The 13730-nt window shown below is 36.7% G+C and overlaps 4 protein-coding genes across 8 annotated transcripts; 3 read left to right on the forward strand and 1 right to left on the reverse strand.

Annotated features, from left to right (window-relative positions):
- Positions 1-3: 3 nt before the first annotated feature.
- Positions 4-3188, forward strand: LOC107224171 (protein phosphatase PTC7 homolog). The gene is made up of 5 exons (XM_015664125.2): positions 4-585; positions 1813-1992; positions 2091-2289; positions 2605-2861; positions 2997-3188. The coding sequence occupies exons 1-5, from the start codon at positions 360-362 to the stop codon at positions 3044-3046; spliced, it is 912 nt and encodes a 303-aa protein (XP_015519611.1). The 5' UTR covers positions 4-359; the 3' UTR covers positions 3047-3188.
- Positions 2691-5931, reverse strand: LOC107224172 (derlin-2). The gene is made up of 7 exons (XM_015664126.2): positions 5682-5931; positions 5434-5499; positions 5175-5342; positions 4958-5080; positions 4705-4868; positions 4455-4615; positions 2691-2834 (listed from the first exon to the last, which is right to left on the reverse strand). The coding sequence occupies exons 1-6, from the start codon at positions 5772-5774 to the stop codon at positions 4513-4515; spliced, it is 717 nt and encodes a 238-aa protein (XP_015519612.1). The 5' UTR covers positions 5775-5931; the 3' UTR covers positions 2691-2834; positions 4455-4512.
- Positions 5932-6030: 99 nt separating this feature from the next.
- Positions 6031-8958, forward strand: LOC107224156 (cytoplasmic phosphatidylinositol transfer protein 1). Of its 3 annotated transcripts, none has more exons than XM_046737370.1 (9): positions 6031-6134; positions 6297-6348; positions 6660-6808; positions 6916-7037; positions 7186-7193; positions 7264-7335; positions 7416-7514; positions 7592-7747; positions 7857-8958. In XM_046737370.1, exons 1-9 carry the CDS (start codon positions 6091-6093, stop codon positions 8109-8111), a joined length of 957 nt encoding a protein of 318 aa, XP_046593326.1. In that variant the 5' UTR covers positions 6031-6090; the 3' UTR covers positions 8112-8958. The 3 variants fall into 3 exon arrangements, with proteins under 3 accessions (XP_046593326.1, XP_015519586.2, XP_046593327.1); XM_015664100.2 differs by having other exon boundaries at positions 6033-6134; positions 6916-7004; XM_046737371.1 differs by lacking the exon at positions 6297-6348 and having other exon boundaries at positions 6033-6134.
- Positions 8959-9369: 411 nt separating this feature from the next.
- LOC107224159 (septin-2) lies at positions 9370-13629 on the forward strand. Of its 3 annotated transcripts, none has more exons than XM_046737368.1 (9): positions 9370-9472; positions 10545-10725; positions 10824-10916; positions 11051-11216; positions 11612-11762; positions 11850-12015; positions 12099-12255; positions 12545-12626; positions 12717-13629. In XM_046737368.1, exons 1-9 carry the CDS (start codon positions 9470-9472, stop codon positions 12873-12875), a joined length of 1158 nt encoding a protein of 385 aa, XP_046593324.1. In that variant the 5' UTR covers positions 9370-9469; the 3' UTR covers positions 12876-13629. The 3 variants fall into 3 exon arrangements, with proteins under 3 accessions (XP_046593324.1, XP_046593325.1, XP_015519590.1); XM_046737369.1 differs by lacking the exon at positions 9370-9472 and adding an exon at positions 9536-10303; XM_015664104.2 differs by lacking the exon at positions 9370-9472 and adding an exon at positions 9536-10303 and having other exon boundaries at positions 10549-10725.
- Positions 13630-13730: the final 101 nt, after the last annotated feature.

The raw sequence follows: 13730 nt of genomic DNA on the forward strand, positions 1-13730 counted from the left end.
TAAGTCTGGATTTTCTAGTAGCGATTTCGATCTCGTATAATGTTTTGTCGGTGATCAAGACAGAGAGAGAATCGCGAAGGGAAATTAGCGGGGGTGGTGGTGGTTGGGTCTGTCTTTGCTGGGGATTTGCGACGGAAAGGAGACGTTGTAGGAGTAAACGGTAACATCGGGGAGGTTGTTTGTCCGAGAAATTTGCAAGTGACGATTGCAGCATTATTTACGCTCGACCGCGGTATCTAGCGAGAAAATATAACCAACGATATCTAACATGAGATATTAATTAATTTCGATTTCTTATGCAACGTTAATCTTTGGAACCTGAAGACATGCGTGTGTCAAAGTTTTAATTCAATTGTATAATGCAGTCCATTTATTGGACTGGGAGGCTGCTGTCTCGAGCGTTATGGAACGGAATATCAAATTATACGGCATGCACCGACCCTTGCGCAAATAAACGACGTGAGGCATCCTTCGTCTCCGCGGTATGTGGATTTCCGAAAGACTTTGCTCGCGGCAGAATACGTAAGGGACAATTCGGGGACGATGCTTGGTTCAACGCTAAATTCAAAACTGTCGAAGTGCTGGGTAAGCGATACGAATTAACCTAATTATCACGCATATCACAACCTGTCAATGAAATTCACTATCTATATGTATTTAGATCGGTCTTGTCAGCTGATCTGCGAAGCCAATTGTTGTCGATTTCTACCCACTAATAAAAAGTTGTAGGACCGATCATCGGATACGTTTTCCGTATAGCGATTCGTCCGCTAACTACAAGCACCTATTTTTCAAACATTACCTAATTTTGCAGCTCAAAATGCATGCAAACATTATTTTGACCTATTGCACAACAGTGATGACTTTCAACAGCATCCATGCCCATGCTCTACACGATTAGACGAAATACTTTAGCCTTAAAGATTATTTCAATTTGTCCCTGTGTATCTGATGCAGCTACGATATGCTCTGCAATTCAATTGATCGGGAATTCAACCTGTTTTCACAATGGCGATCGACAGCCAAGGTTTTCAAAGTTGTTTGAAAATGATGCAAATATTTTAGAGGGAAAGTAAAAGATTTCAGAAGTGTAGAAAGATTTGCCATTCCAAAGTCCATTTAATGTGAACAAGCAATGCTGATAAACTTTGACTCATATTCAGCGCATAAATAATAATTTCACAGTAAATATCAAATTTTTACAAAATTACTCAATAACAACAATAATAGTAATAATAATAGCAACTGCTCGAGTTGAGTCTCGCTCATTGAATGCAACCTAGGATTGAAAAAAATATTGTTTTGTCTAAGAATATAATGCATATACTGTATTTGGAAAGTAAAAAAGTGTGACAACAATGAAACTTCAAGCATGTGACACTGTGGCAACCGTTCAAAACTTATAAATATTACCCGTCCTTCCCTCTACCTTAAATGCATGCTGCCAAAATTGACTCGCATTCACAAGTCAGTTTATTTTTAGTTTCTGTTGAAAAGAAACATCAAACGTTTGCGCGTGGCACGTGACCGATTCACAGATGCGATCCTGTGACCAGAGCATTATGTATAGATATATACTTGTCTCGTTACATAGCTATAATATTACACAAACACGATCGAATTAGATATGCACTATATTTCGGTGAACCATTTTTTCACCAGCTTGTCTGAATTGCTACTTATATTCCCGCAATAACTTTTTTTATTTTCAACCAACAAGAAATTGTAGCTCAGTATTGTACAAATAAAAATCCGACGTAGGACTTTCAATTGATAATTCTGAGTTTCCATTTAATTATTCGATTATACTAGGTGTCGCCGACGGCGTAGGTGGATGGAGACACTACGGAATTGACCCTGGAGAGTTTTCAAATTTTCTAATGAGAACCTGTGAAAGGCTAGTCACAATGGGCAGGTTTACCCCGTCAGAACCTGCAGGTTTACTGGCGCGTAGCTACTATGAGTTATTGGAAAACAAGCAGCCCATACCCGGTAAGGAATATTTAAAAAATATACGCAATAGAAATTGTCCAACTTTGGACTTCAAATTTAGACACTGATGCATCTTCTTTTAAACATATTAAATTTAGGCAGCAGCACCGCGTGCGTCATAGTATTAAATAAAGAGACCAGCAGCATTTATGCAGCTAATATAGGAGACAGCGGATTTGTGGTTGTCAGGAGAGGAGAAGTAGTGCATCGTTCATCGGAACAGCAGCACTACTTCAACACTCCGTTTCAATTGTCGTCACCACCTCCTGGCCACAGTGGGTTGGTACTTAGCGACAGGTGAGAGACAATTAATTTTTACTTGCAGTAACAACTAATTAGTTTTTCATTAATTGCCATTTCGAATCCCAAATACAGTTGACATAATAATTACACTTTGAATAATTATAAATAGGGTGCATTTATTCTCTATTATATGTTTATTCTTTTTTTTTTTCTTTCTCTTTTTAACAAACTTCACGTTATTTACAATTGGATTATAATTTTGGGATCTAAACTTTGAATACAAACAATTATATGCGTGTATGATATGCCGATTCCCTGCTAGAAGTTTGAACCCGACAATATTTTACAAGTTTAGTAATATTTTTATAGGCCCGAAGCTGCGGACACTTCCAGCTTTGGCGTGGAAGATGGGGATGTTATTCTTTTAGCAACTGACGGAGTTTTCGACAATGTACCTGACCAGTTGTTAGTCACCGAGATGCGCAAAGTCCAAGGAGAGCGTGATCCTACGAAATTGCAGGGTGTTGCCAATTCAATAGCCTGGATGGCCCGCAGTCTTGCGTTCGACGGGGCTTTTATGTCACCATTTGCCCAAAATGCTAGAGAAAATGGAATAGATGCTATAGGTTAGTACTGGGCATGAAATGCAGCCACCGCTTACTCTTGAACCAATTTCAACACGTACTTTGGTCTTGCGAAATTTTCATGCAATATTTTCACTTCAGAGAACATGAACAACAAAATATCATTGTTTGTTACAGGTGGTAAACCAGATGATATCACGGTGCTTCTAGCAACAGTGGCGATATAACTAAAAAATGTGTATAATAGAGCCCCGATCATTGTATTATAGTCCATGTCATTGCATATATGTATTAAGTTGCACATCATTCTATCCCAATATTATAACCCATTACTATTTAAATCTAAATAAATGATTTTTCAAATCATGATTCACTCTGATGAATTCATTTCAGACACATGGCTAACGTTTACTCTACAATGAACGTTCTACCAACGTAAATGAATAGTGGACAAAAGCGTTATTTAAATAGCTCATTCCGAAAGTCTGACAAATTGTTGAATTATTTCAAGTATTCAAGGAATAGCACTCTTGAAAACATGATAATAGACTTCGGTTAACTGTACATTCGAAAACGTTTGACGGCAAAAACAATATGTTTAGAGGTATCAATAAATTAAACGCTTACGATAATACTTAAATATTTTGAAAAGGTACTATTGATTGTACGAATATTAAAGCTGATCTTTGGGAAATGGTTTTAAGAATGTGAGAATTGGATGTATAATTTTCTGCACCGTATGTTTGATTTTAAGAAATCATAGTCATGGACCGTTGTTATTAATAAAATATACTGCTTACATTTGTAGCTGAGCCCCAATGGTTAATCGGAAAGATTCTACTTCTAGTTAGACATTATGCGCACGAGTTCACAACTATCATTATTAAAAGCCTTAGAAATGTTCTGACATTATCCGATGCAGAAACTTCTGAGTTCATTTCACCTGGAGAATTTTAATTGATACTTTATTTTTATAGCTAAATCACAGATAGTAAGACATTTTACACAAATATAAATATATTATGACGAAACTTACATAGACAATTGAGATGCAAACCAACGCTTGCCATGTTTTTAAACAGGTTTTTCAAACGACCATTCAAGTTTACTACCAACATCTAATTATATAATTTGAGAATTGCATGTATGATAAATTGCGAAAACTTGTTTTCTAATGCCTTTAATGTCATCTCACTATGGTAGCAGAGCATCGTTCGATCATTCAATCATACCTTTTACCATAACAACCTATGTTACTTGTACGTAAAATTAACTTGATAATTGGAATATAAGATTTTCCTTCCGATTGATCTAGTGATTCTAGAAGAGTGACGGCAGGAACTCATTCAAGTAGTTTTCTGTTATTACTCAATTTTTGAATAGCTTTAGAAAATGTCAATGCTGAATGAGATATTGCATAAGCACGGGTTTCTTGGTTTAAAAATTGTAAATATTCAGCAAAACCCCTCAAATCATTAAAGTTTGATGCATGCATAACAATTGCAACTGTTTCGAGTGGATATGCCATAGATACCCAGCACTTAAACTACAATTAAATATCTTCAAAAAATATGCAGCATTATGTCAAATTAAAGTAACTGTTATATACGACAAAAAAATAACTGAAGGATTTACTTGAAACGCTCGGGTGATGATAATAATGTGGTGTTAATTCGGCGAATTTGTCTGCGAATCATTGCACGTTAGCACCTTGACCCCAGTTAAAACCGCCCGGCCTATCCTCAGGTAACGGTGTGTAATTTGGATCCTCCGTATGTGCATCGAACAGAGTTTTTCTGAACACAGAAATTTATTATAAGAAGTATGACCTAACCTTTGGTGAGAGCCTTAATTTGAAGACAGTAGATAAATCTGAATAACTCACAATATCTGCGGGGTCTTGAGTATGCGAAAACCACCATTTTGTCGTGGAAATACATCTTCAGCAAAGTAGTACATGTGTCCTACTGCCATTCCGATCAAATCAACCCAAATTGCATTGCCTAATAGAACGGAGAATCCTAAGAGCACCCAAGGCAAGTATGGCGCCTATGTAGAACGGAAAAAATTACAATGCGTCTGTTACATCAAAATCGATATTCCTTCTATTTTTCCAATTTAATTATCTGCAAGCGTACTTGAAAGTTGAGGAGTCCAAAAAAGTTCATTCTGACAAAAGGATTCCGTCTTGACCATATATACACCAACATGATGGTGAGTGCTTGGCCAAGGAACAATAAATTAACGAAAAATGCGAATATCTGTAAGAATTTGAGGAATAATACTCAACTAGAGCAATGCGGATGATACAATAATAAAATAAAACGGAGACGAAAAGTTCATAGACAAGGATACAATCATGCAGATGCCACCAAATATGAACATCATAACAAAGTCGGCGGTTCTACCGCGGAACGAGACTTCTTCCAGCATCCGACAATAGCGATACGTAAATATCATATTGAAGAAGAAATTGAATCCAACCGTCCCGAAGAATAGGAAAGTTGTGATCAGTCGCCATAACTGCAAAGGTATAATTAACAAGAGAGAGATATTAACTCACCGTGGAACGATATTTATATTTTCTAACGTAGAAACTGATTGAGAAAATTACCTGATATTGTTTCAGTATTAAAATCGGATTGAAGTATAATTGGAATGGAGAGACGAGGTCCAATTGCTGTAAGAAAAAGAATAAAAATTTAATTTGACACAAATTTAACCTCGCAGTAATGACGAACGTTTTGTCAATACTGAAAAGTGCAGTAATCACGGGGGTAACATGGAATCTGAATAATATCGAGAATCGAGTGAACTCTGACGGAAAATTTTGTACGAAGATAATAAAATACGTATGTATACCACGGCTAGAGTCGTGATGACACAAGCAGTCGTATACGCTCGTGTCACCACGGGCATTTGCAGGTATTCCTGCCTAAACGTTTGATAAGCCATTTAACGACGGTTATATTTCTACCCTCTGACAGGCTATTCTCTTTCCTATTTTACAGTTGCATGTCGTTCATCCTTTCGCGTTATCATAACGTAATCATTGTCCACATCACAGAAAAACTTGTCAGTCACTTCAATTTGGTACACGTAATATAAATATACACGTATGTACGTACATACATTACGTGTGCAGTGTGTGGCAATGCGAAGTGAGCTGCATATCAGATATCAGCTGTAACGATGTATCGATGCTTTTCAGATGGGGTAAGCGCGGCTTGAAGTAGGCTGCATTTTCGTCCTATTCGCGTTTGTTTATCTTATGGTGTTTCGTCGTCTATGGTTTGTCCCATCAAAGCAGACCACGTATGTTGTACTTGCGGTATACATAGTTTCGAAAATTGTATCTCGCTATAAATTTTCCCAATTTACATTACGATTTTATAACTGAAAAATATTAATTTCACATTGGAGGATTAACTTCTAATCTTGTCAGATTAAATATAACTTATAACTTGTCGTGATTAGAATGGTGTTGACCAAGGAATATCGGATATGCATGCCGTTTACCACGGACGAGGTAATGAGATTATAATTTTAAATTCTTTTTTCAATTATGCACGAATCAATTATGAATAAAATCACTGTTACAACGATTATAGGCAATTCTATATAAACATGTTGATTTGCGTATATTATTATATTTAATTTGGATGAATAATCGCACAATCAATCGAATATATTTATCCAAATATGATGCATCGGCAATCATTCCTTCGCGAGTGAGAATTCAAATATCGGTTCACGTAACAAGGACCTAGTTACAGTATTTGCCAAGTAATGTTGGAGAAAATAAAATTCCAAAATTTCTCTCATCGTTTATCATTTTAGTATCAAATCGGACAATTGTATATGATTGCGCGACACAGTCACGAGCAATCTGATTCCGATGAAGGTGTCGAAGTTATTGAGACGTCGCCGTGCGAACATGCCACTCATGGAACAGGTCAATTTACTGAGAAGAGGATTCATCTTTCAAAGTAATATATTCTTGATCCATGGATAATGAAGCAGTTTTCTATATCGTTTTCAATCTTCCATGCCTTTATGTTATTTCAACCGTTATTGTTCTCCTCCTTCATTTCAGTAAACTACCGTATTGGATCCAATCATTTGTACCGAAGATATTTTACATTACTGAAAAAGCTTGGAACTACTATCCTTTCACAATTACGGGTGAGATGTTTCAACTTTTGTTGGAAATTAAAGGTGATTCAATTCAAATCTGCAACGAATCACTCCCAAGTACCTTAGAACATATAAACCATACCCTATTTGTTTTGGAACACTTTTCCATTCCCTGCAAATAAAATAATATGTAATATTTTGTTACATGGGGCAATGGTGATCTTCACAGTTTACACAGTGAGTATTATGCATTAAATTTCATTAAAATTCCATTATGCATTGTACAACGGGTGTATTTGTATTTCAGTGTTCGTTCATACCCACATTTCACATATCTATCAATACTAGATACGAAAACAACAATGGCTCAAATGAAAACGTGAGTTATTCACTTGTAATATTGAATGATATATATGTCACCGTTTCAATCATTGATTCTAATATCTAGTCAATGGGTAGTGCTTAGATTTAACTCCTGTGGAACTTATTCATCGGGAAGTTGATTATATTGACATCGCATATGATGAAATAGCTGCCAAGCACTACAAAGAGGAGGAGGTATGTTTCCTGCACTTTTAGCGTCTGTCATACGTTATTCGCATTAGACTGAATGCAATTCTTCATTTTCTACTCAGGATCCAAAATACTTTAAATCGAAAGTAACTGGACGAGGTCCTCTCGTTGAAGGATGGAGAGATGTTACGCAGCCTATAATGTGCTCGTATAAATTGGTTCAGGCTTCGTTCGATGTCTGGGGAATGCGGACACGAGTCGAGGAGTTTATTCACAGAGTGAGAAATTACTTCCCTCCGATTGTCGATTAGAATTCTAGCCAAAGGCTGCACAGTCAATCCCAACACTCAGCTGTGCAAATAACTGATTTTCAAAAATATTTTACAGTGTATAAGGGATATTCTTTTACTTGGACATCGACAAGCCTTTGCGTGGATAGACGATTGGTACGGAATGACACTGGAAGACGTACGGCAATACGAGTCGAACATGCAAACGGAAACCAACAATAAAGTCAACGTCAAGCCTACTGAACCTGTGTTGCCCACCACACCTACTACACCTTCAACCTCTGTTCCGTCATCGCCTAACCAAGAAACTGCAAAGGAAGCAGTAAATCGTTCATGGTTCTCCTGGTCATAGCCCGAACGAAACCTCTTACAAAATGTATCGAGATTTGTAGCCAGCAATCGCCACACCTCGATCATTTACATTCTAAAAATAACGAGTATATTATTGTATTTACTATCGACGAACCGGGAACCGTTCGGGTGTTCGTATACAACACGCAATGCACAATTTGATATTTGTAAAAAGTTCAATTTTTTCCCTGTCAAAAAATTGATTAATTTCCAAGTATCCAAGCAATCAAAATAATCTGTGAGATGTATACTTTTCACGTAAATTAACACACGGATTTTATTGTAGTCAAAATGTAGTGCAATGTATAGTTAGACTAGCGAGGTGTTGATTGTTTTATGCAATTGTAAGGCCATGCGGATGTAAATTCGCTACCAGTATAAATACAATCTTCGTGACGTCGATCTTGCCGGTATTCCTTGTTCGTACTAGAATTGAACATAGTTTCACAATAATGTCCTTTCTTGTGAATGTTATTCAGGATAAGTATTTTTGTCGTTTACAATAACAATAACGCAAATTGATCGTTCCTTTTAATTTAATTTAAAAATCAAAATATACAATATTAGCCTACGCAATGTTATACCTATAATCGCGTTTCTGTGTGTTACGGTGTTAATATAAATTAAATATTATTTCACTGTTAGTCTTTTTTTTTTCTTTTTCTTTCATTCCAACAGCAACTTGCAGACCACGACTGTTACCAAAATCTTTCCTCGATTACGTGAATGTGCTTGTACAATGTCACAAGAAGAATTTACAGTATTCTAAAACAAGTGTAGAAAAAACAAAAAGAAAAACCTTTATCAGCTGTATTTCACGTCAATAAAAATTTGAATTTATTATTTTACTGCTGCTATTTTTTCACCATTAGTGAAATAAATCACTGGTTAAATAAGTATTTTTATCCATGATCTGGTGTATCTGGTGTCATCAACTAAATATATCCTGTTTTGTCGAATCGAAATTACAGTCAGTCGATATGAAGACGAAAATAGTATATTCTGCAACGAGTGGGCAAAAATGACGATTCTGATCGTGAGTAAGTGTGAAGTTAGCCGTACCAGCCGAAGTCGAGTGCGGATATAATACGAATTACGAACTGAGAATCGTCGTTGCACACGATATTCTTTACAATAAAAATGTACAATTAGGCAACTTCGGCCGCCTGCTGAAAATGAACAGACGACGCTATTCTCAACGAATGACATGCGCGTTTGGAAATAGCGAACCATTTGTCGACTAGTAGCGAAGTATTATTTCACTAGTGAATAAAAGGTGTTTTTGCCCGCTAGTGGAGAAATGATTCGGCATTTCCAAACGCGCACGTCATTCATTGCGAAAAATGACGTGTTTTTTTCATGGTCAGCAGGCGGGCAAAATCGTCTATTTCTATAAGTTTGAGTTGTGAAGAATAAAGTATTTAGGCGTAAATGCAATCACGTTGAAGTTACGAACGTTACCGTAACGATTCGTGCCGACAACGAGGAAAAACCGTTATTTCGCGATTTTAAAACTGTTCGAAATTCAGTAACCGTATAATAAAACAAAACTTGATCATATTTTTCAATCTTATAAGTCCCTTCAATATCTTTATAAAAATGAAAAAATAGTGATTTTTTCCCAATGTATCGTTACGAGAACGTAACTAACTTCAACCTCCTTGAATGCAGTACTTTTATGAATAACCTTACAGGTATGCAATACCTAAAAACAAATGTACCTGAAATTTTTTAGTATGGTTTTTCCAACCGTTATATACCCAGATGGGGGAAAGGGGCATACGCTCAATAGTAGATCAGGAAAAATACAATTATCAAGTGTTTATAGCGTCCGCGTATTGGCGCCGGTGACGGCGAGGAGGCAAATTAGAACTTGATATATTGATCGAGAGCTGGTTGTTGCGTGATTGCGAGGGTGTTGTGCGCTGACGCAGTTCAAAGCATTCACCCCTCGCAAGTTTGCCCTGCCGGCAGGCATATCCCGCTTCCTCTTTATTGTCAGCAAAAGGCCTGCAGAAATATCACTGCGCTAGGCTGTTGCGTATCAGTTGTAAGGCGCATATATAACGCCAATGCAATCGTATCGGTAAACGAATATCTAATTGAAAACGGTGGTTGATTGTCGCGGTGTTATTGTTGTCCCTATTGTTGTTGCACCTGTGTAACATAAGGCGGTCTCCGATATGTCTGGCGGTAAGTGAAACAGTACTAAAATTTCATCCGTTATATTTTTTAAATCGCGTTTTATTTACGCGTAATTGAAATAATAGGAAAACTCTATTGCGTAATATAATTATCTTCGCCGCGAGATTGCAATCATGTGTCACAGATATTGCGGCATAATCTCGCATTAATCCCTCCCAACCTGCACGTCTCATACAATGATTGTTGAATGTATTTAAAATGTTAAAGAAAATTATTGAACTTTATTCAGCAAGACAGGGACTATATTGGATTTGCTACTCTCCCGGAACAAGTTCACCGAAAGTCTGTGAAAAGAGGATTCGAATTTACGTTAATGGTTGTGGGCGAGACTGGCCTGGGTAAATCAACACTGATAAACAGTCTATTCCTTGGGGATCTCTACAAAGATCGTCGAATTCCCGACGCCTTAGGTATAACATGCTTATAAATCGCGCGCGCATTTCGCACACGTGCGTATTTCATCATCAAACGTGGTATATGCATATTACGAAAGTGTAAATAATTACAGAACGTGTTGAGAAAACTACAACGGTAGAAAAAAAAACTATGGATATCGAAGAACGCGGAGTGAGACTTCGACTAACGATTGTTGACACGCCAGGTAAATTTTATACGAATCGAAATAAATAAATAAATGATTTCGTGTTTTCAATTTTTTAAACGATTTCACTAGGGATTTAACGCTGCCTCGTTCAACTATGTAATTAATTTTCATTTGCTCGATTCTTTCGCTAGGATTTGGCGATTCTGTAAATTGCGATGACACGTGGAAGGCCTGCTCAGCTTACATAGACGAACAATTCCGTCAGTATTTCACCGACGAAAGCGGATTAAATCGAAAAAATATCCAAGACAACAGAGTGCATTGCTGCCTGTACTTCATACCGCCGTATGGCCACGGGTGGGTTATTTTTTTATTTGTTTCTTTTTAAATTTTTCACGGTAAGTTGCGCGAGGATGACGAGGCTGAAGTTAGTAACGTTAACGTATCAGAAAACATTGCTATTTCGCACCTTTAGAATAATAAGTGAAGAAATTGAATTTACAAAATCTGAGTATGTTGATGCTGTATTAACGGTTTGTTAAATTTCAGGTAATCCTAAACTTGCAAAATAACGACTTTTTGCTAAATATGCATCAATAGAATAACGTTACAAACTTCAGCCTGATCGAGAATGAATGATTCCAGCAGAAATCGCATCTCGGGTCACATAATGCAGTTGCATTAAAAAAACGCGAACAAGTCTTTCTGAGCAGAAAATATCGCGGTTTATATAATATTTTTTGTTTCCACAGTTTAAGGCAAATGGACTTGGAAGTGATGCGACGATTGCATCGGAAGGTGAATATAGTACCGATTATCGCTAAAGCGGACACCCTAACAGCACACGAAGTTAAGAAACTTAAGGAGAGAATTTTGGCCGACATAGACGAACACGATATCCAGGTGATACATTACGTACATCGTAATATATACCTTGCACTGTAATTCCCGCGTGTTAATTCTTACACACCTCTGTTATTTCGATCAAAGATATACCAATTCCCGGACTGCGACAGCGACGAGGACGAGGATTTCAAGCAGCAGGACAAAGAGCTGAAGGCCTGCACCCCATTTGCCGTTATCGGAAGTTCAACGGTCCTCGAGGTTGCCGGGAGAAAAGTACGCGGTCGACAGTATCCCTGGGGTGTGGTTGAAGGTATCAATTTTCAGGACATATATACTGCAGACATAAGCTAAGATTGAATGAAAATTAACGATTGTCGTCGCTTTATATTGCAGTTGAAAATCCGAAACACAGCGACTTTGTGAAGCTACGAACGATGCTGATATCAACACACATGCAGGACTTGAAAGATGTAACGCAGGACGTACACTATGAGAACTTTCGCGCCCAGTGTATATCGCAAATTTCACAGCAAGCGATACGCGAACGGAGGTATGTTATAATCAGGACCCGGATTAATATGTAAATAAATATTTTTTATTTAAATCATTTTCATTCCTTATTTGGTTTTCTGCATAAAGTATGATGTTTGGATGCAGAAAATGGAGTAATTCTATTTTCCATATTTTTTTTCAATATTTTAGTAATTCAAGTATATATTATACGTATATACTTTGTAATTTTGAATACATATTTATCCGGGCCCTAATTACAATATAATATCGACAGTATATCGGCTCTTTGACCGGCGATTTAATAACTGTTTGATAATTTTCTAAAGCAAACTTAAACGGGACTCCGGACCGCACTTTGAGCACAGTATATCCGACACGGATAGGCTGCTGTTGCAAAAAGACGAAGAGGTGAGAATCACGGATTCCGGTTACGCTCTACGCGTGATTTAATATCAACCGTTGGGATGTTTGAAACCTTTCTTTGATCCTAAATTATAGATCCGCCGTATGCAAGACATTCTCGCCCAGATGCAGGAAAAACTTAAAGCAACTGGGCAAGGGGGTGGAATTGGTATGCGCAGCCGCGTAGGGAGTCTCGGTAACGACTTGGACGTCGCGGATGCTGATAAGAAGCGAAATAGCATCATCGACGTGTAGAGTCGTCCCAGAGTAAGCTGGCATGTACGATTATAATAATAATAATAATAATTGAATAGACCTGTACAATATATGTGTACATTATGTAGAAACGTACCTACTATAAAGTTGTGCGTACGTATGCGTATGTTAGTTTAATTAGTAAAATTGTGTAACAAATTTAATTTCTTCGAATAAGATAATATAAGAAGAATTTTCAAACTTCATTTGCGATATTATGTGCAGTAAACTATCATTATTTGAGCTCTGAAAATATTCTGCAGAACTCAAGTAACGTTATAGTTGGATTAAATTATTGTATGGATGATTATTTGTATAATTAATACTGAACTGAACGCACAATGTTCAAGTATTATATCTCATGCAGCACAGTGGTGCGCAGATATACAGTGCAAGCCACTGCACTGTAGTAAAGGTTCATTCTCAAAATACGTAACATATAAAAAAAAAAAAAACGAACATGCAAATCTTCGAGTGATAATGTCAACGGAAGTATTATATTATACTGTTACAAATAAATTTTTGAAACGTGTTAGACATAATATGGACGATTATAACGTATCCGACCGTTTTTCTCTAAAAATGTAATGTAGTAGATAATTATAGTCGCGGCTAAGTACGCGTTTAATTTGTACAATAGACCCTAAGAACGACTGAGGAATTGTTTTGAGATATATTCATTTATTGTTATAATTAATAATATTTTATTGTGATAATTCTTGTACTTAACAATAAATATGATATTATGTACGGATATATTATACGTATACTGTGGTTTAATTGCGTATTATATTTTCACGTAACGAATGAACAATTCAATATATTATATTAGATCATTAAAAATAAAAATTTTAT

Source organism: Neodiprion lecontei, chromosome 4 (assembly GCF_021901455.1).
Source record: "Neodiprion lecontei isolate iyNeoLeco1 chromosome 4, iyNeoLeco1.1, whole genome shotgun sequence".
Taxonomy (NCBI): domain Eukaryota; kingdom Metazoa; phylum Arthropoda; class Insecta; order Hymenoptera; family Diprionidae; genus Neodiprion; species Neodiprion lecontei.

Excerpts from the sequence above, each read along its gene's own strand:
- LOC107224172 (XM_015664126.2), bottom strand. The coding sequence starts at position 5,774 with ATGGCTTATCAAACGTTTAGGCAGGAATACCTGCAAATGCCCGTGGTG. Across the intron at positions 5,343-5,433 it reads TAATACTGAAACAATATCAG|TTATGGCGACTGATCACAAC; the intron begins GTAATTTTCTCA and ends ATACCTTTGCAG. Across the intron at positions 4,869-4,957 it reads TTGGACTCCTCAACTTTCAA|GCGCCATACTTGCCTTGGGT; the intron begins GTACGCTTGCAG and ends CGTTCTACATAG.
- LOC107224171 (XM_015664125.2), top strand. The coding sequence starts at position 360 with ATGCAGTCCATTTATTGGACTGGGAGGCTGCTGTCTCGAGCGTTATGG. Across the intron at positions 586-1,812 it reads CAAAACTGTCGAAGTGCTGG|GTGTCGCCGACGGCGTAGGT; the intron begins GTAAGCGATACG and ends CGATTATACTAG. Across the intron at positions 2,290-2,604 it reads GGGTTGGTACTTAGCGACAG|GCCCGAAGCTGCGGACACTT; the intron begins GTGAGAGACAAT and ends ATATTTTTATAG.
- LOC107224156 (XM_046737370.1), top strand. The coding sequence starts at position 6,091 with ATGGTGTTTCGTCGTCTATGGTTTGTCCCATCAAAGCAGACCAC. Across the intron at positions 6,349-6,659 it reads TGCCGTTTACCACGGACGAG|TATCAAATCGGACAATTGTA; the intron begins GTAATGAGATTA and ends TTATCATTTTAG. Across the intron at positions 7,336-7,415 it reads ACAATGGCTCAAATGAAAAC|TGCTTAGATTTAACTCCTGT; the intron begins GTGAGTTATTCA and ends GTCAATGGGTAG.
- LOC107224159 (XM_015664104.2), top strand. Across the intron at positions 10,917-11,050 it reads AACGATTGTTGACACGCCAG|GATTTGGCGATTCTGTAAAT; the intron begins GTAAATTTTATA and ends TTCTTTCGCTAG. Across the intron at positions 12,016-12,098 it reads TCCCTGGGGTGTGGTTGAAG|TTGAAAATCCGAAACACAGC; the intron begins GTATCAATTTTC and ends TTTATATTGCAG.